Consider the following 18,228-nt stretch of genomic DNA (forward strand, 5'->3'; position numbering starts at 1 on the left):
AAGAAGAAATTAATAGTGATTCCCTTTCTCGCCGTAAAGTAGGAGACGCTTTTACTGAAAGCAAGGGTGAGTGCGTGCTTGGTGGGCTCAGAGAGAGGGCCTGAGGTCTCCTTAACCACCGCGGGAAGAGAAGTGACATCCACAGCCACAAAGACCGAAATGAAAGCCTAGAAACCCTCGATTCCATGCAGCGCCGGGTCAAGGCGGTAGGGGGGTGCAGCTCGCTGGCAGGCAGTCTTGGAACACAGGCAAGAACCTCCCCTTTGCGAGTGCCCTCCGGTGACCCTGGCGTGGCCCACAGAGGAGGTGAGAGAACAGAGCCTGAATGACCCATTCCTGCCCACAGGCGCAGGCCCCGGGAAGCTTCTCGGGAAGCCCTGTATTGCTACACCAGATTTGCTCCCACGTGGGAAGAAAAGGGGAGGGCGGATCATCCCTGGGAGAGGGAGGGTCCCTCTCATCCCTGAAGCTCTTCACAGCGGGGGGCCAGAGGACCTCACAGTCTGGGGGTGGGGGGGGGCGGGCTAAGGCCCTGGACGCTGCCTGCTGGAGAGTATACCCCCCACCTACGGGCCAGGGCTGCCCCGCCCTTGTAGGTGACGCCCTCCCTGGTGACACCAGAGGCCTTGTCACACCTTTCAGGTGGTCCCTCTGCCGCCCGAGAGCTCCAGGCTGGCCTGGGTTTGGAAAAAGAACGCTATGCGATTGACGACCCTGGCTGCCCCGGACGGTCACCAAATGAGGGGAAGAAAGGTCTCAGCTACCCCCCCCCCCGCCCCCATCAGAAGCCCTACCCACCTCGCCCCCTCCACCTCCATCCAACACAGGGTCTGCTCCTCCGTCCTGGCAAACCGCCTCCCCACCCCCCCCCCCCACACCATTGTGTCCGCACTTCTGGAAGGACCCGAGGTGCCGGGGCCTGACCGACAGCTCAGGAGGGTCCTTCCGAGGTGAGCCTCCCGGTCGCCGTCTCCCCGGCGGCGTCTGGTATCCGGAAACCGCGGGGGCCGGGAGGGGCAGAGAGCGCGCAGTGCGCGGCCCACCCGGCAGGTGGCGGCGTCTCCCCGCGGCCCGCCCCCCTCGCGGGCCTCCCGGACCGCGCGCGCCTGCCCTTGACCGCGGCGGGAGACTTCCCGGCTCAAACCCCGGCTCGCCCGGGTGCCCGCTTCGGGACAGAGGGCAGCGCCGGAAGGGCGCGGGCAAGCTCCGAGCGCCGGGGGGCAACACGCCCGCCCCCGAGGGTGCGGCGCGCCGGGGCAGGAGGGGGGCAGGGCTGGTGGGGCTGGGCGGCCGCCTCCCGGAGTCCCGCCCGGCCCTCCCGGGCCTCTCCCCACCGCCCGGGACGGCGGCGGACGGGGCGCCCGCGGGTGAGGGCTGCATGGGGCCCCCGCGCGGCCCGCTCTGCTGGCTGCTGCTCCTGCTCACGGCTGCCTGCTCGGGGATCCTCCTCGCTCTGTACTCCTCGGCGGTGGGGCCCTACCCGGGGCCCCGGTCTGGAGCCAGGTAGGGGCTACGGCGCGGTCCGACCGGAAAGGCGCAGGGGACGCGCGGGGCGCCCAGCCCGGGCCCCATCAGTTCGCGCGCCGCGTTGGCCTCCCCGGGGTCGGGGGCCCTTTGTCCCCGGAGCCTCCACCCGGGCGCCCAACCTCCGCTGCCCGGTCCCCAGAGCCCTTGTCGGGGTGCGAGAAGGACCTCGCACCTTGAGCACCGGCCACTGGCTCCCGAAAGCCTTGTGGGTTAGTTCCCTCCGGATTCCCTGATTAGAAACACTTTCTATCGTCCAGATTTGGAGTCAGATAAAAACAGCCCCGTTTTTGTCGGGAACTCTCCCTCGCTAACGGCCCATTTCTCTGACTCTGCTTTGGGGGAAGGGACCCAAGTCGCGGTTCCAACTTCGCCGGGATCCTCAGCTCGCCTGTGGCGGGTCGCCTTTCCCGCTCGCTCCGTCCCTGCCCTCCCCGCGCCGGGCCGCCTTCTGTCCCCCGCGCGCCGTTTGCTATGTTACTACTTTTGATAAGCGCCGTCTGGGCGCGATCCCGCGAAGCGGCGGACTCCCCCGGGAACACGGGCAGATTGTGGGCTGCATCCAAGTTCCTCTCCTTGAGCCTTCAACTGGCTCCACTCCCTCGCGCTCGCCCAGCGCACCTTCCTTGCACTCGCGCCCCGCGAGCACAACCCTTCGAGCCTGTGTTGGGTAGGTGATAGTGCCAGTTACTGAAGAAGCCTCAAAAGCACTTGGTTTTACGTCTGGGAGGCGGATCGAGCTGTGCCCCGTGTCCGGATCAGGCAGGCTGCAAGGTCCCCCCCCCCCCCCCCGACACACACAGTCTCGCCGACCGGCCTCTGCGCCCAGGCTTTCCCTTCCAGAGCGCGCTTTTACCACCTGCGCTTTCCTCACCAAACCTCGCTCCGGGCATAATGGGATGAAAGCAAAGTCAGTATCTGGTCTCGGGAAAACAAGGTCAAAAGGCATCTGAAGTTGAGAAACAATAGAAAACACGTGCAACCCATTAGGAGCCCAGTCCCTTTAGAACAAAGGGTGCCCTAGCAGATGGTACCTGAAGTTACTTAATCTCCTGGTAGCCCGAAATTGCATAAGGCCAGGAGCTGAATAAGAGAACCCTTTGTGAATTTTATGTAAAAGATGTTTTGAAACACGTTTAAACACCCTTTGAAAGTATCTAATAAACTTTAAATATGAGGTTGTCCAACATCCATTATGTCTCAACAAAGTTTTTAAAGGTCTTTACGCCCCAGGCCGGGAGGCAGGGCCTCGCTACAGGAGATGGGTATTTAGTGCCAGGAGAGGCTGGGTGGGAAGCCGGACGGTACCGGGAAGGCGCGGGCAGGCTGCGTGAGCTCCCCAGCTGGGGTGGGAAAGCAGGTGGCCTGGCCAGAGAGCCCCTGTAGGGAAGGGTGCTGGGACCCCGTCTTACTGGATCTGAGGCCGGGCTCTCGTTGCAGCCCAGGAATTTACCCATGGCACAGGAATCTGGGTCAGCAGTTTCCGGGCATCAGGATATCTAGACTTATTTAAAAAGCAAAACAAAACAAAACTTTGTTATGGGGGGCGGGGCCGATGGTGAGAACAGAGGCTTCCAGTTAGTTACCTGCCAGTTACCATCTGTTGTCAACATCATTTGGGCGTTTTGTTTTTTTAAGTTTATGTATTTATTTTTGAGAGAGAGGGAAAGGGAGAGCCAAAGAGCATGGGGGCGGGGGAGGGGCAGAGAGAGAGAGGGAGACAGAATCCCAAGCAGGCTCCGAGCTGTCAGCACACAGCCCGATGCAGAGCTCCAACGCACGAACCATGAGCTCATGACCTGAGCCGAAGTCAGCCTCTTAACCGACTGGGCCACCCAGGCGCTCCCGTTCTATTTTATTAATTACTGTTGTGACTCTCTTACTGTGCCCAACTTATAAATTAAACTTTATCATACATACATGGATGTAGAGGAAAAACCACAGTGTGTACAGATCTGTATGCACACAGTCTGTATGGAGTTTGGTACTTGCCATGGCCTCAAGCATCTGCTGGGGGTCTTGGAAATATATCCCCCGGGATAGGGAAGGACCACTGTACAAGGTCCTTATTTCTCATCAGGTCAGGAAAACATCCGGGAGGGGCATATGTGGGCTGACCCCCTCCCTCACTCCTTCCAGGCTCTCCAGGTATCTAGAAGCCCTTGGATTCCTAAGAAGGAGGGGCTGGGTGAAATCACTGAGCACTGCGGGGAGGGGGGGGAGTGCTCTAGAGATGAGCAGGCCTCCCTGAGTTTGGGGTGTTCCGAGCAGCAAAACAGAATAGGGGACTCCCCCGGGGGGGGGGGGTTCTCACTGCCCCTGAGGGCTGGGTACTGTGTCCCCGGTCCTTCTTCAAAGAGGGTCCTGTCCTGCTGAGGACAGGAACTACAGGTTGGGGTGTGGGGGCAGGTGGCCATCAGAGGGGGAGAGAGAAGCATGGGGGAAGGGATCATTGCCTGCTCTTTCTGGCCTGGCCCTCCTGGGTCTGTGGAAACCTGAAGTGAGGCAGGTCACAAGCTCCCAGGCGGCTCCGCTGGGGAGACACCTTAGAAGCAAGTAACAAAAGGCCTTTTGTTTCCTTGCAAACTGCCGGCCAAAATCCTCCCCACCTGCTCCTCCGTGGGTTGGGGAGGAGGCAGGAGTCTGGGGGAAGCCCGACACCCATTTGCATAGGCAGAGGCCCCTATTCCTTCTGTCTGCCCTCTTCCCTGATGCTGGGGTCGCCTGGGAGGTGGGAGTAGGGGTGGGGCAGTAGCTTCAGCTCCTGCCCTCCCTCCCCGAGGGACACTGTCACAGAAGTTGCCACTCCTTCCTTTAGCTAATACTCAGAGGATGCTTTTTGTATGAGATACTACAGATTCTCTGTCTGAATCCTGCCAACAATTGGATATGGGATATGATTGTTAGTCACATCACTATGATTATATCTGCCGTACAGATGCAGACAGTTCGGAGAAATTAGGTAACTTCCTTAGATCGTGGGATACAGACCTAGGGCAGGAGGCTTCAGACCCCATGCCTGCCATCGGGAGCCGTAGGGCAGGAGCCCGGCGGCAGGACAACCCACCCCAAGGTGAAGGGGGACCATGTAACCCCTGCCTCCGGGGCCTTGGCGGGGAGGTCCGTCTGACGGTGGGCGGGGGCCGGCAAGCTTTCCTATTTTCGTGCTTTACCCACCATCTCACTGTTCCGTAAACCGTATTTCTGCCGCTTGCCGTGGGATCTCTTCATTTCTGGGGTTTATAGAGCTGAGCCAAACGTGATCATGTGACAATAATTTTGTTTCCGGAGAGAGAGAGATGGGCAAAAATCAGAGCCTGGGAGGATCAAAGGAGTGGCACCTTTGACCCTGACAGACCTTGTCAGCCTCTGGAGCTGAGTCCAACCCCTGCTTTACTTCTGCTTCTCCCCCAGGAACGCCACATGGTCTGGAACATTCTTTGGACGCGAAGTGTCAAACGCCGGGACGAGAAAGGTAAAACTTGGGTCAGCTATTCTGGCAGTTTTGAGCATCCTCGAGTTAGCAGGGGGGAGGTGAAAAAGAAAAGCAAACGAGAACATTCTCGGAAGGCTGCTGGGTGAGAGCACTCTGCAACAGCCAAACCATGAGCCTTCGAGCTGAGCGAGCAGTCAGACCTGACCACGAGGGTTCCCTGTACCACAGCAGCAGAGAAGGGGTGCAGCCAGGTGAAAAGTTTTGGGGAAATCATGTGATTTATCTTTATTTTATTATTTAAAAAAAAATTTTATTTTTATTTATTTATTTTTTAATGTTTATTTATTTTTGAGAGAGACAGAGACAGAATGGGAGTGGGTTAGGGGCAGAGAGAGAGGGAGACACAGAATACCAAGCAGGCTCCAGGCTCTGAGCTGTCAGCACAGAGCCTGACGCGGGGCTCGAACTCACGAGCTGTGAGATCCTGACCTGAGCCGAAGTTGGACGCTCAACCGACTGAGCCACCCAGGCACCCCAATTTTATTTTTGATTTTTGAAAACTTACATCCAAATTAGTGAGCCTATAGTGCAACAATGATTTCCGGAGTAGATTCCTTAGTGCCCCTTACCCATTTAGCCCATCTCCCCTCCCACAACCCCTCCAGCAACCCTCAGTTTGTTCTCCATATTTATGAGTCTCTTCTGTTTGGTCCCCCTCCCTGTTTTTATATTCTTTTTGTTTCCCTTACCTTATGCTCACCTGTTTTGTCTCTTAATTTTTTAAAATTTTTTAATGTTTTTATTATTGAGAGAGCATGAGCAGGGGAGAAGCAGAGAGAGAGAGGGAGACCCAGAATCCGAAGCAGGCTCCAGGCTCTGAGCTGTCAGCACAGAGCCCGATACAGAGCTCAAACCCACGAACCGCGAGATCATGACCTGAGCCGAAGTCGGATGCTTAACCGACTGAGCCACCCAGGCGCCCCTGTTTTGTGTCTTAAAGTCCTCATATGAGTGAAGTCATATGATATTTGTTTTTCTCTAATTTCACTTAGCATAATAGCCTCCAGTTCCATCCGCGTAGTTGCAGATGGCAAGATTTCATTCTTTTTGATGGCCAAGTAATACTCTGTTGTGTGTATGTGTGTGTATATATATATATATATATATATATATATATATATATATATCACATCTTTATCCATTCATCCATCGATGGACATTTGGGCTCTTTCCATACTTTGGCTATTGTTGATAGTGCTGCTATAAACATGGGGGTGCATGTGTCCCTTCGAAACAGCACACCTGTACCCCATGGATGAATGCCTAGTAGTGCGATTGCTGGGTCGTAGGGTAGTTCAATTTTTAGTTTTTTGAGGAACCTCCATACTGTTTTCCAGAGTGGCTGCACCAGCTTGCATTCCCAACGTGATTTATCTTTAAAAAAGCCTGTGAATTTGACATCCTACTCAGAATGTCTTTTTTTTTTTTTAAAGATTTTATTTTTAAGTAATCTCTGCACCCCATGTGGGGCTCAAACTCACAACCCCAAGATCCAGAGTCGCAGGCTCTACCAACTGAGCCAGACAGGTGCCCCTCAAAATGTCTTTTTACTATAAAAGTCACATTTAAACTGCTCGACATGGAGTAAACAAGCAAACCCTGGGAAGATGCTCCAAGCTTGCCCAGGGCGGGGTTCGAGAAGCTTCTAGGCCCGGCTCCATAAGGAATGGTCAGCGTTAACTGTGGGCTGAAGCACTTCACCCACATTCTCTCACTTAAGCTGCACGGCAACTCTGTCATGTAGCTCTTACGGGCGAACGAACGAGGCCCCGAGAGGTCAGGTACCTTGCTCAGGGTCCCTCTGGGAGAATAGGTGGTACTGGAATTTGAGCCTCTGCTTTGACCCCAGAGCGTGTCCTCTGAGCCGCTGAGGAATACAGCCTTGCCCCGCTCTGTGTGCTGTGGCCCAGCAGGACCATGACTGTTGTTCTGGATCGATTCGGGTTTAAGAGTTGTTTTCAAGGTCCTAGAGCCCAAACTCGGACTTGTTAGCCGAGGCCTCAGGGAAAGAAATTTCTCATGTCAAACATAGTGAACAGCTAAGCTGTTCAGGCACAAAGCAAGTAGCCCTGGGCGGGGGGTGGGGGTGGGGGGTCCCCATCCCCATCTTAAGGACAGAGGCAGGGGTAGACACTTGGCCTGCGGGCTGAAGACAAACCCCAAGCATCTTCTGGGTGCTTATGGTTCATCTTTAAGTTTCCCAACGTTCTTTCCACCTTGAGCTGCTTGATGCTCATTGACATATCCCCGCCTGTTTTAAAAAAGGATTCGGGGTGACTTTTGGATACACATGACAAGACAAACCTATAAACAGAATAAAATGAAGAAATGGCTGCAGGAAAAATAAAGGTAGGAGAGTAAGACAACGTCATGTAGATAAGTGCAGGAAAAATGTGCCACAAGGTGTAAGGGACGGGCCATAGATCTAGCTCTGAGCTTCCTGGTGGCCACAGTGAGGAAGGAAATTTGCCATTGTGTCCATCCATGAGATAATAGCAAGCCCACTTCCCAAGTGAAGCACAGCCCTTCCTGATAGAAAGACCTGAAGAGTTTTCTCCTGGCATCTCTTAAAGAAGGCCCTGGAACACAGCCCAAAGAGAAGCTGAATAGTAGTGAAATCAGTACAGTCAGTCCAGCTATGATGCTTGGTTTGAAAACGTGAATTTGTTCCCAGAAGGTTGGTTATCTTAGGAAACAGTTTGAGCATTAACACAAATTTTGTGTTTGCTTCGGGGTGATTTGTCCTTGGGAGTGCTGAGGTTAAATGCAGAAAACCACACCCCACCAAAGGGAGCCACGGAGGAATCCGCAAAATACACACACATGCGCCCTCCAGATATGCACCTCGTTGAGCGTGTTACAACTCTCTTCCCACTACTTCACGGTAACAGGCTGCCACCCTTCTGATGCCCGCTTAACGTGAGCAAACGTCGAGTCTTTTCCAAGGTCAGGTGCCACATGTTTAATAGAAGCAGTAGATTTTAACCGTGAAACTGTGCTTCCGTCTGTTAGGCCCCACCCCCTTGTGTTTTATGCATCACAAAGCATCACAAAGCTTTTGAGTGCTGCACCACTAATCCCATTTTCCCAAAAGCCCCGGGGTTTCGATTGCACAGTTTTGCACAGCGTGGTAGGTTTTTTGCCGTCCGTAGGGCACCTTATAGCAGAAGCGACCGTACAGCTCTTCCCTGCACTCAGCATCAGACCAGCAGCCTAACAAAGAGCCCCCTTCGGTGGGAAGGGTAGCCCCACCCAGGCCCAGGCTGTGCAGGATTCTGACACGGGGGGTTGCAGGCAGATGGGGTTGGAACCTGTTGAGTACTTTACCCTCCCTCGAGGTCCCTGTGTGCCGAGGCACTGCCTCACTATCCTCGGGCTTCTGAAAGAAATGGGCACAAACCGGAGGGGGGGGGGGGAGGGCTAAAACAAGAGAAATTGATTCTCTCACAGTTCTGAACCCCGAAAGTCCGAAATCAAGGGGTCGGCAGAGCCACCTTCCTGAAAGTTCTAGGGAAGAATCCTTCCTTGCCTCTTCCGGTTTCTGTGGCCTGTGGTCGCATCACTGCAGTCTCTGTGTCTGTTTTCACACGGCTGTGTAAGGACGCCAGTCATTGGATTAGGGCCCACCCTGAACCCATATGACGTCACCCTGATGAACCACATCTGCAAAGACCCTATTCCCAAATAAGGTCACGTTCTAAGATTCTAGGCAGACAGAATTGGGGGTGGGGGGGGGCACTGTTCAACCTAGTACAGGTACCACCTGGAAGGAAACGGTGGTAACCATCCCGGCAGCCCGTTGAGCACGAATCTTACAGTGAGGACTGCCAGAGCTAGGATTTGGATCCAGGCTGCACTCTTCCGCTCAAGGGCAGACGGGTCTTAACCCATTTTGTGGGGAAACGCCCCAAAGTTTCTCTAAGAGTGAAGGGAAGGAGTAGGAGGCCAGAGCCATCAGGCCCTGGAGACGTGGCATCCAGGAGAGAAAGGGCCGGGCAGGGTAGATCCAGAAAGCTCTCTGACCCTCGCCGCACCGCTGTGCCACACAGGTCAGCTCAGCTGGCGGGTCTGGGGGTGAACCAGGGCTGGAGGGGAAGGACGGCTCTTCCCTCCCAACCTTCCTGCAGGTTGGGCTCTGCAGGCTCCTGGGAAGGCGCCCACCCCCAGCTAATGGAGCTCAGCGCTCTTCCCTCCCGCCCCACAGAGCCCGCACTGCCGACACCCGCTCTCTCTGGCCATCCAGAAGCACCCCCACTTCCGGGCCCTGTTCAATCTCTCCACTCCAGTGCTGCTCTCGGGGGGCCTCTTCGCTCGGGAGCTCTGGGACAGCCTGAGCCAGTACAAAGCCCCCTATGGCTGGCAGGGGCTCTCCTTCCAAGGTAACCGGCAGCCGCTGCTTCTCCCCCAGCCCTCTGGCCCCAGTGAACCCCTTCCTCTGGGGCAGACCCTGCCCTCATAGCGACCCCCCCACCCCACCCCGTGCCCCTTTCTTCCCAGGAAGGTCTCAGGGCTCACCCCCCCCCCCGTTGTATGACTCCCCCCGTATCTGCCACCCCCTACAAGCACCACGGGGTCAGGGAGAGGGGCTTGGCTGCACCTGCCAGCCAGCTCCCCCCTTCTGGCGCTGGCACCAAGGTCCAAGGTGGCCGAGAACAGGGGCTCTGGGACCTCAGCCTGCCGACGGTTCCTGCCGTGGGAAACTGCCCAGAGGCCCCCCTCCCCGTTCAATCTGCACCCCACCCCTGTGTGCCTCAGATTATTTTATTGTGCCATACAGTCTTGAGAGAACTAGTTCTTCAAGGTCTTGAGATGACTTAAGGGTACAGCCAAATCCTCTCCCCACCCCCCGCCCAGTTCAGCCCACGGTCCCACTGACATTTTGCCCTCCCTGCACCCCCCTCCACCCTTTGTGCCCTGGTGTCAGACCTCTGGCAGATGGGGTGCCAGGAGCATTCTTGGGGAGGCCCCAACACGACATCCCTCCTCTGAGCGCCCCACCTTGTCTGGCCCCCACAGCCATCAACTCCACCCTGAGCCTCCTGAATGACTCTGAGAGCTCCAAGCTGTTTGCCGCCTCCGGGAAGCCGCTTCCAAACTGCGTTCGCTGTGCAGTGGTGGGGAATGGAGGCATTCTGAATGGTTCCCGCCAGGGTCTGAACATCGATGCCCACGACTACGTCTTCAGGTGTGCGGGCCGGGAGCCGGGGGGGCGGTGGGAGAGAAGCTGGAAAGAGGGCCAGCTGCGGGGCAGCCCCGGCCTCGGGCGGCAGTGAGACAAGCAGGCCCGGACAAAGGCAGATTCGCAGACAGACTCCGAAGGTGGAGTGTGGGTGCCGCATGCCAGGGGGAAGGGAGCTGCCACGGCCGGATGTGCCCATTTCACAGGCATCCCTTGAGGTCTGGAGGGGTGGGTATGGGGCCGGCGACCCCCACTGGTGGCGCCCTGGGCAGAGGGCACGGTCTGCACAGAGACCTGGGGACAGACGCAGCAGGTCCAAGTACAGACACGGCATCGTGTGACCATGAGGAGGCTGACGGGCCTCTGTTTGGACCAGACTCAATGGCGCTGTGATCAAAGGCTTCGAGAAGGATGTGGGCACCAAGACCTCCTTCTATGGTTTCACTGTGAACACGATGAAGAACTCCCTCATCTCCTACGGGAACCTCGGCTTCACGTCTGTGCCACAAGGCCAGGTGAGGCTTCTGACGGGCGTGCAAGGCCGTGGACAGTCAGCGCCACTGTTCCCAGAGCCCCTCCGTGGGGCAGACCCCATAGTTCCAGGCAGCACAGGCCTCCTCTGGAGTAGAGCGTGAATGGCTAGTGTTTACTGAAAGCTTGTGGGGTGCCAGGCACCGTACGTGGGCCCGTCAGTCCCATTTTCCTGGTGAGGAGACTGAGGCCGGGTGCCCTTCATTCAGCAAGGTGGCAGCAGGGCCCGGCTTCAAAGAGCTGCCCTCCAGAATGTCCTTCTGTGAGGGAGGCTGGGTTCAAAGGGATCCAGCGGTGAGCAGCATGCCCAGCAAGGGGGGGCGGGGAGCCAGAACTTGAGACCGCCCACTGCCTCCAGCTCCTCAGCCACGCCCATTTTCGGGAACACTGCCCCTCCCTCAAGAGCCGTCAGGGTGACACCTAAAGAGGGGAGATTCCAGGATAAGGTTGAGTTTCTACAAGCTTCCTCCTCAGAGCAGGAAATTCAGGAGTCTCCTAGCCACAGCAGGACCTCTCTTCACTCGTGATAAAATGAAATGAAGCAGCTTTGTGATGTGGCCACACCGCCTGTAGGAATAATCCATCCCTGTGTTGACAAATTACCCCAGACTTAGTAGCTTTAAACAGCAAACATTTATTGTCTTACAGTTCCAGTGGGTCAGGAATTTGGGAACAGCCTAGTAGACTGGTTTTGGCTCAGGATCTCAGGTGTTTGCCGGGGCACCCTGGGTGGCTCAGTGAGTTAAGCGTCTGACTTCGGCGCAGGTCATGATCTCACGGTTCGTGGGTTCGAGCCCCGCATTGGGTTCTGAGCTGACAGCGCAGAGCCCGCTTGGGATTCTCTCTCCCTCTCTGAAGATAAACTTTAAAAAAAAAAATTGAGGGGCGCCTGGGTGGCGCAGTCGGTTAAGCGTCCGACTTCAGCCAGGTCACGATCTCGCGGTCCGTGAGTTCGAGCCCCGCGTCGGGCTCTGGGCCGATGGCTCGGAGCCTGGAGCCTGTTTCAGATTCTGTGTCTCCCTCTCTCTCTGCCCCTCCCCCGTTCATGCTCTGTCTCTCTCTGTCCCAAAAATAAATAAAAAACGTTGAAAAAAAAAAAAAAAAATTGAGGCCGGAATCGAGACGGCCCCTCTCTAGGCTCCTAGAGTGTTCTCAGGTCATGGCAGCTAACTTCACCCAGAGTGGTCCCAGGGACCTTTTATGGCCTAGTCTCCGAGATCACCCCCCAGCATCGCTTCTGCTGCTCTCTATTCATTAGTCACGAGGTTGAGAGGGGGGATTACAGGCAGAGAAGAGAAATTCTCCCATCAGGACGGGTAGAGGGCTGTCCAATCTGAGCAGGATGTGGTCTTGTTCGGGCAGGGGTGGGGAGTGGCGAGGGGGGCTGGCTCAGTGTCTCTGTTGCCCCAACAGGACCTGCGCTACATCTTCATCCCCTCTGACATCCGTGACTATGTGATGCTGAGATCGGCCATTCTGGGTGTGCCTGTCCCTGAGGGCCCCGACAGAGGGGACAGGTGAGCCGCCAAATGGGTGCAGGGTGTGGTAGTGCTGGGATCATCCCCCTGCTTGCTCCCTGGGCCCACTGTCAGGTAGGGAGAGTGGGTGAGGGCAGCAAGGAAGTCCCCAAGAATCCAAGAGGGTGTCGGGCAATTAGGCTCTTTTGTCCTCCCCATGGAAAAGCCCAGGTGACCCTGCTGGTCCCCAGGAACCCGCCTGAAGGGCCACCCTGGCTGCTCAGCTTCGGGCTGCTGTCCCCATCACCCACGCAGCCCCCCCAGCCCGCGGCACTGACTGGGTCCGTCCTCTCCTGACTCTGCTGTCCTGCTGAGCACACCGTGTCTGGAAACTGAGGGCGGGGGGATGGTGTCCATGCCACTTGCCCTGGTGGGCAGCCTCCTAGCGCTGTGCCCGTGAAACGGGAGAGCAGGTGACATGGGTCCAGTGTCCTGCAGAGAACAAAGGACGCTCTGTCTTTTCTCCCCGACCTTCCTGGGCAGCAGGCCTCTCTCCAGCTCTTTTGAACCATGTCCCGGCCTCAGCTGAACCTTCTCCCTGTGGCGCTGGGACAATTCCTTGTCCCAGAGTCAAGTCCTTACAGACCCGTGCCACCTCTGCAGCCGCCAAGTCCAGCCCTCCTACCCCCAACACGTCACCCGCCCCCAAAAGAGCAGCTTCTGAGGTCCTTAGGGGTTAAGCCCCCAAAGGCCCCGGCCGCTTACACTGGCCCACCACCGCCCCGCCCCGCCCCCGCCCGGGTGCCACCCAACAATCGCTCATGATGCGGCACCTGGTCACGAGTGGGCTTTGTGACACGGGCGGGACCGGGCTCTCGGGGGGGCCGGCTCAGGGACATCGGTCGGGTGGTCACGAGCCTCCCCAACACCAATGAGCTCCCCCTCCCACACCCCCAGTCCGTCCCCTACCCAGTCCCCCTCCCAGTCCCGGTCCAACCATGTCACCCCCACCAACCAGCAGGCCTTCTCCAGCTCCGGCGGCTCAGCCCCGTCTCCGTCCCCCACCCGGGGGTCGTCCTCCCGCCCCCCCTCTCACCCTCCCACTCCAACTGCCTCCCAGCCCTCTTCCCGGGCTTCCTCCCTGACCCCCAGCCCTCACGTCCAGCATGTGCCCCGAGGGGCTTCCCAGACCCCCACTCCGCCCACCTCCAAGTCTCCTTCCCAGTCTGGCCTGAAGTCCGTCTCTCGAAACTCTTCCCAAACCCCTCCCGTGCCTGTGGCCAGGTCCCCCTCCCACAGCCCGGCCACCTCGGCCTCCTACATCGGGCCGGTGCGGGGCATCCCCTCCTACATCGCCCCCTACGTGCCCCGCTTCCTGAAGGAGCCCCCCTTCTTCCAGCCCCCCACCGTGCCCCTGCCCCAGAACCAGTGCTTCCCCTGCTCCTTCCCCTGCCCGCCCCGCAGCTGCGAGCGCCCTCAGGTGCCCGAGTCCCTCTACTTCCCCCTGCTCCCCCCTCCTCCCCACCACCCCCGGGTCAGCTGCTCCTACCCGACCCCGCCGGCCCTGTTCACGCCCCCCTCCTCGCTCTCCTACTCCCCGCCCACCGAGGTCCTGGTGAGCGGGAAGCCACACGTGGTGCCCACCGTGCTGCCGGCCACCTTCTACACGCCCTTCTCCCGCTACTACACCCAGCCCCGCCCGTACCGCGGGCACCGCCGCGGGCCCAGCGCCTCCCCCCTCAGCCTGCTCCCCCACTTGCCCTACGACGGCTCGGGCCGCTCTGTCCACTTCTTCCACCGGTCCTAGGCCTCAGACCTATTTCGGACCAGAAGCCTCTGCCGGGAAATTCAAGCTGCTACATCCACACTTCATCGGCTACCTGAGGGAGAGGTAGGTGTGTGTGTGGAGGGCGGGGGTGCGGGCGCACGAAGAACGGCTCCCCTTCCAGCCCCCCTGCACGCCAGCCCCCCGACTGCTGCGGACCCTGTATGGCCCGCTCACCGTCATCTCCCCGGAGAGCTAACCTGGACGAGGCCCAGCCCGAGGCGACCGTGGGGATCAGCCTGGGGGACAGCAGTGGCCTGATCTCCTTCCCTCCCTCAGTCCCTCTCCCCCTGCCTGTGGTTTCTCATGGGGGGGGGGGCAGTCACTTGCCCCCCTCTCTGGAGACATTCTGGTTGTCACTAGGTACGGGCCACTAGCCAGTAGAGACCAGGGACGCCGTTGAGCATCATACGAGGCACAGGGCGTCCCTGCAACAAATGACTTGGCCCCAAACGTCAGTAGGGCCGTGGTCGAGAGGCCTGCCGTAGCCCCCGGGCTGGCGCCACAGAGAGCGGGTGAAGGACGGTGGGTGGGTCTGGGGAGGCCAGCTGGAGGCGGTGGCGAGAGCCCCATTCCACAGAGGAAGAAACCAGCTCAGAGAGGCCACGTGGTTGGTCTGGCAGAGTTCGGATGTGAATCCGAGGCTGAGGTCAGGCCTCACTTCCGGACTCTGCGCGTGTGCGCCCCCCCCCCCCGGGGGGGGGGGGCGGGTTCATGCGCCATCTCACCGGTGACTCCAGTCCCCGGACGTGGGTGCCCTGTCCCTCATGTCCCACATGAGGGATTCCGGCTTGGCGGAATGTGGGGAAGCCTGGGGGTAGGGCTTAGGCTGACTAAACAGGCCACTTGTGCCCTACCCGCTGTGGTTCCCTAGCCCCCCCGGGGAAGGCAGGGTGCTGCAGAGAGGAGAGGGGACTTAGGCTGGGTTCAGGCTTCCAGAGCGGGAAGGATGGTCCCTGTGGTGCTTCCGCACGGGCCTGTTCCTTTCTCACCCCCGCGCCCCCGGTGAACCAGACTTTTGCATCTGGTTCATTGGGGGTTTTCCTAAACGGGGAACGGATTGCACTCGAAGGGCCAGGAAGTCCTCACCGGCTTTCCAGCCCGTGTGACTCGGTAGCCGGGAAGCCAAAGGGCACAACCATCAAGTGAGCGAGACCTAATCCTCTCTCTCTCTCGTTTTGATGGCTCTTTTGGCCTCCAGGTTTCTGAAATCAAAGTTGATGAACACGAATTTTGGAGACCTATATATGCCGAGTACTGGGGCCCTCATGCTGCTGACAGCTTTGCACACCTGTGACCAGGTAACGGGAGCAGAGGACAAGCGTGAGTGGGACCTAAGCCTGGGACTCCGCCTGTATTTTGTGGGGAAGGGATTCCCCAGGTGCAAGAGCAAGCTGGTTTCTGGAAGGGGCGGGAGGGAATGGGACGGCTGAGCTCCCTCCACACCGGCTGTTCGAGGGTCCTTTCCAGGACAGCTGGGGGGGGGGGGGGGCAGCCTTGCCTTCCTCTGGCAGCCACCTGTCCCAGCACTTCTGGGCTTCACCCTCTCTTCCCCGGCTGCCGTTCCCTATGACACCCAAGGCACGCGCTATCAGATTGTTCTTGCGGAACCAAAATCTCCTCCAGGGAAGTGGCAGGGACACATCCTTTTATGAGTACATTCTAGAACCGAGCTGGACAGCAGAGTCGGCCTTCCACACGCAACCTTTGAAATCACTGCAGATGTCCCCAGTGCAGTGTTGCCCACGGGAGCCACGTGGAGGCAGCCGTGAAACAGTCTGCGGTCACCCACACTTACGCCAGCACGGGAACCGGAGTCCCCTCTCTTCCGTGCCCCACACCTCTTCCCTGTCGTATAGCAGCGGTCTCTTGACTACGTTCCCATCAGACTGGGACAGGAGTAGTGATGGGCTTTTGCCTCCGTCTTGGGCTTCACCACGGAGATGATGGCTTTGCCCAGACATCATGGACCAGGGTTTAAAACCCAGCCTGGCCACTCAGTGGCTTGTGACTGAAGACCTGTTCGCTTCCCTGTTTAAGTTTATTATTTTGAGAGGGAGGGGAGGAGCAGAGAGAGAGGGAGAGTCCCAACCACCAGGCTTGGTGCTGTCGGTGCGGAGCCCGACACAGGGCCCGATCTGACAGCGAGATCACGACCTGAGCAGAAATCAAGAGTCGGGACGCCTAACCGACTGAGCCACCCAGGCGCTCCCCGCTCATTTGTAAAATGAGGATAGTACCTGAGATTATTGTGGGGCTGAGGAGACACGTCCCAGAGCACAAGTGCCTGACGCTGGCGTGAGCTCAAACTACTGTTTACCTGTATCTTCGGCGTGGCATCTAAGAAGGGGGGTCGGGGGGGGGGGGGTGCTGTGCTTTTCTGTGCTTTTCCGGAATCTTATCACTTCACAGATTTGTCTGCACCTAGCTCAGTGAACGCTAACTCAGGGGCCATCCTTGTCTAGGTTAGTGCCTACGGATTCATCACAAGCAACTACTGGAAATTTTCTGACCACTATTTTGAGCGAATAAAGAAGCCACTGATCTTCTACGTCAACCACGACCTGTCCCTGGAAGCCACCTTGTGGAAGGACCTGCACAAGGCCGGCATCCTCCGACTATACCAGCGCTGACCCTCAAGTACCCAAGCCCTCTGCTCCGGCAGCTGTGGCCCTGACTCCCCACGTGGCCAGAGCTGCCTTATCTTTTCAGTCTGAGAAGGGCTCCAGCTCCCCTCCCCCCACCGCTTCGTCTCTAGAGGGCATGGAGAAGTGGATTTGTGACTGTCACTGAAGCGTGTTCACTGCGGGACACTCCATCTTGTTCTTGGTTCCTCCAAGAAGACTCCCTCCCTCCTGGGTCTGAGACCCACATTCCGACCCTGGTGAAGGGAAGACCGCTCTGCTGGGCATTTTACAACCAAAGGTAACACAAGAGGGGACCGTGACCCTCCCCAGCAAAGGGCAAGCATACTCAGGAGTGAAGGATCTTCAAAGCCAGCCAGCAGCTGGCACTGGGCGACTTGAAGATGCTGGCGGACCAGCAGCAGCCAGGCGCACACCCGCTCCCCCCGGCCGAACCCTCCCACCGGCGTGTCCAGCCGACTCCAAAGCAGTTGGGACTCCAGGACACCTACACCACCTGAGGACGCAACCAACTTCCTTCTGCCCCGCGATGGAATCAGAACGCAAGAGGCAGAATGTATTCTGAAAGTGGTTAATTGCATAAATGATAGATGACCACTTTTGTGTTTTTGGTCTGTTGGGGGGAGTGGGGCAGGACACCGTGGAGGGCTTAGCATGCAGATCAGAGAATCCAAGAACCATGGGCATGTCCCACCACACAGAAGGCTTGCCTGCCCAAGGGAAGTCCCACTGGAGAGCGACCACTGCCTTGCCACTAGCACATGAGGTAATGAGCCCTCAGCTTCACATCATGGCTTTACCAATTACATGGGCTTCTACGGAAGGTAAGGTCTCAACTCAGCTGGTGATCACCATATAGCCCTTAAGCCTTGGGTTTACTGGCCCGATGCCTAATAACCTGGCAGTCTCATCTGCTGTATCGGGCAGCGCTGGGGGCAGTGGGGGGCAGTCTCCCCAGGGCTGGCTGGCCAGAGCCTTCCCGACATGGCACTGATCGCCACTGGCCGATCCACCAACAGCCAGGAGCGGGCCTCTGGCTCTGTGGTTTTGGAAGGTAGATCCTATCAGCACATTTAACGAGAGGGATGAACCAACACTGGAATCAAAATTCTACTTTAGAAATTCAGACGGGGGAAAAAGAACAGAGACTGGGCTTTCACGAGTGAGGCAGCTACTTGAAACCACAGCTGATGCTAGAGAACAGTTTAGACTGGAAGGGAGGGGTGAACAGTTCAGAACAGCAGGAGGCCAAGGCCTCTCACCACTTTAGCTTGGCAACAAACTGTCCCTTGGTCTCCAGGATAGCACGGTACTGAGTATGTTTCTCTGGATAGAATACATGGTCCAGAAAGAATACCATCAAATGTGGGATCCACGGTACAGAGTCAGTCCATCCTGGGGTCTGACACGATGACCTTTACTAGTAAAGAAACACGACGACCTTGATAAGCCAGCACAGCCCAAGCTAGGACTCCTGACCCCCTTGTGTCCGTAACACTTTGTCCCTAGCCCCTTCACATCTGCAGCTATCAGAACACTCTGTCAATCTGTCAGAAGCGAGAAGTGCTAAG

At 57.7% G+C, this 18,228-nt stretch overlaps 1 protein-coding gene across 2 annotated transcripts; it reads left to right on the forward strand.

The window, feature by feature from the left end:
- Nucleotides 1-1,113: 1,113 nt before the first annotated feature.
- ST6GALNAC2 (ST6 N-acetylgalactosaminide alpha-2,6-sialyltransferase 2) lies at nucleotides 1,114-17,254 on the forward strand. 2 transcript variants are annotated; one of them, XM_019466102.2, is made up of 9 exons: nucleotides 1,114-1,503; nucleotides 4,939-4,999; nucleotides 9,225-9,399; nucleotides 10,037-10,205; nucleotides 10,576-10,714; nucleotides 12,144-12,247; nucleotides 13,881-14,078; nucleotides 15,214-15,313; nucleotides 16,478-17,254. In XM_019466102.2, the coding sequence occupies exons 1-9, from the start codon at nucleotides 1,379-1,381 to the stop codon at nucleotides 16,643-16,645; spliced, it is 1,239 nt and encodes a 412-aa protein (XP_019321647.2). In that variant the 5' UTR covers nucleotides 1,114-1,378; the 3' UTR covers nucleotides 16,646-17,254. The 2 variants fall into 2 exon arrangements, with proteins under 2 accessions (XP_019321647.2, XP_019321648.2); XM_019466103.2 differs by having other exon boundaries at nucleotides 1,118-1,503; nucleotides 13,995-14,078.
- Nucleotides 17,255-18,228: the final 974 nt, after the last annotated feature.

Source organism: Panthera pardus, unplaced genomic scaffold, assembly GCF_024362965.1.
Source record: "Panthera pardus isolate Hobbes unplaced genomic scaffold, ASM2436296v1 HiC_scaffold_3, whole genome shotgun sequence".
NCBI lineage: Eukaryota > Metazoa > Chordata > Mammalia > Carnivora > Felidae > Panthera > Panthera pardus.

Bases quoted from the DNA above. Each gene is read 5' to 3' on its own strand.
- ST6GALNAC2 (XM_019466102.2), top strand. From the start codon at position 1,379: ATGGGGCCCCCGCGCGGCCCGCTCTGCTGGCTGCTGCTCCTGCTCACG. The intron at 5,000-9,224 runs GTAAAACTTGGG...CCCGCCCCACAG, and splicing joins CAAACGCCGGGACGAGAAAG to AGCCCGCACTGCCGACACCC. The intron at 15,314-16,477 runs GTAACGGGAGCA...ATCCTTGTCTAG, and splicing joins CTTTGCACACCTGTGACCAG to GTTAGTGCCTACGGATTCAT.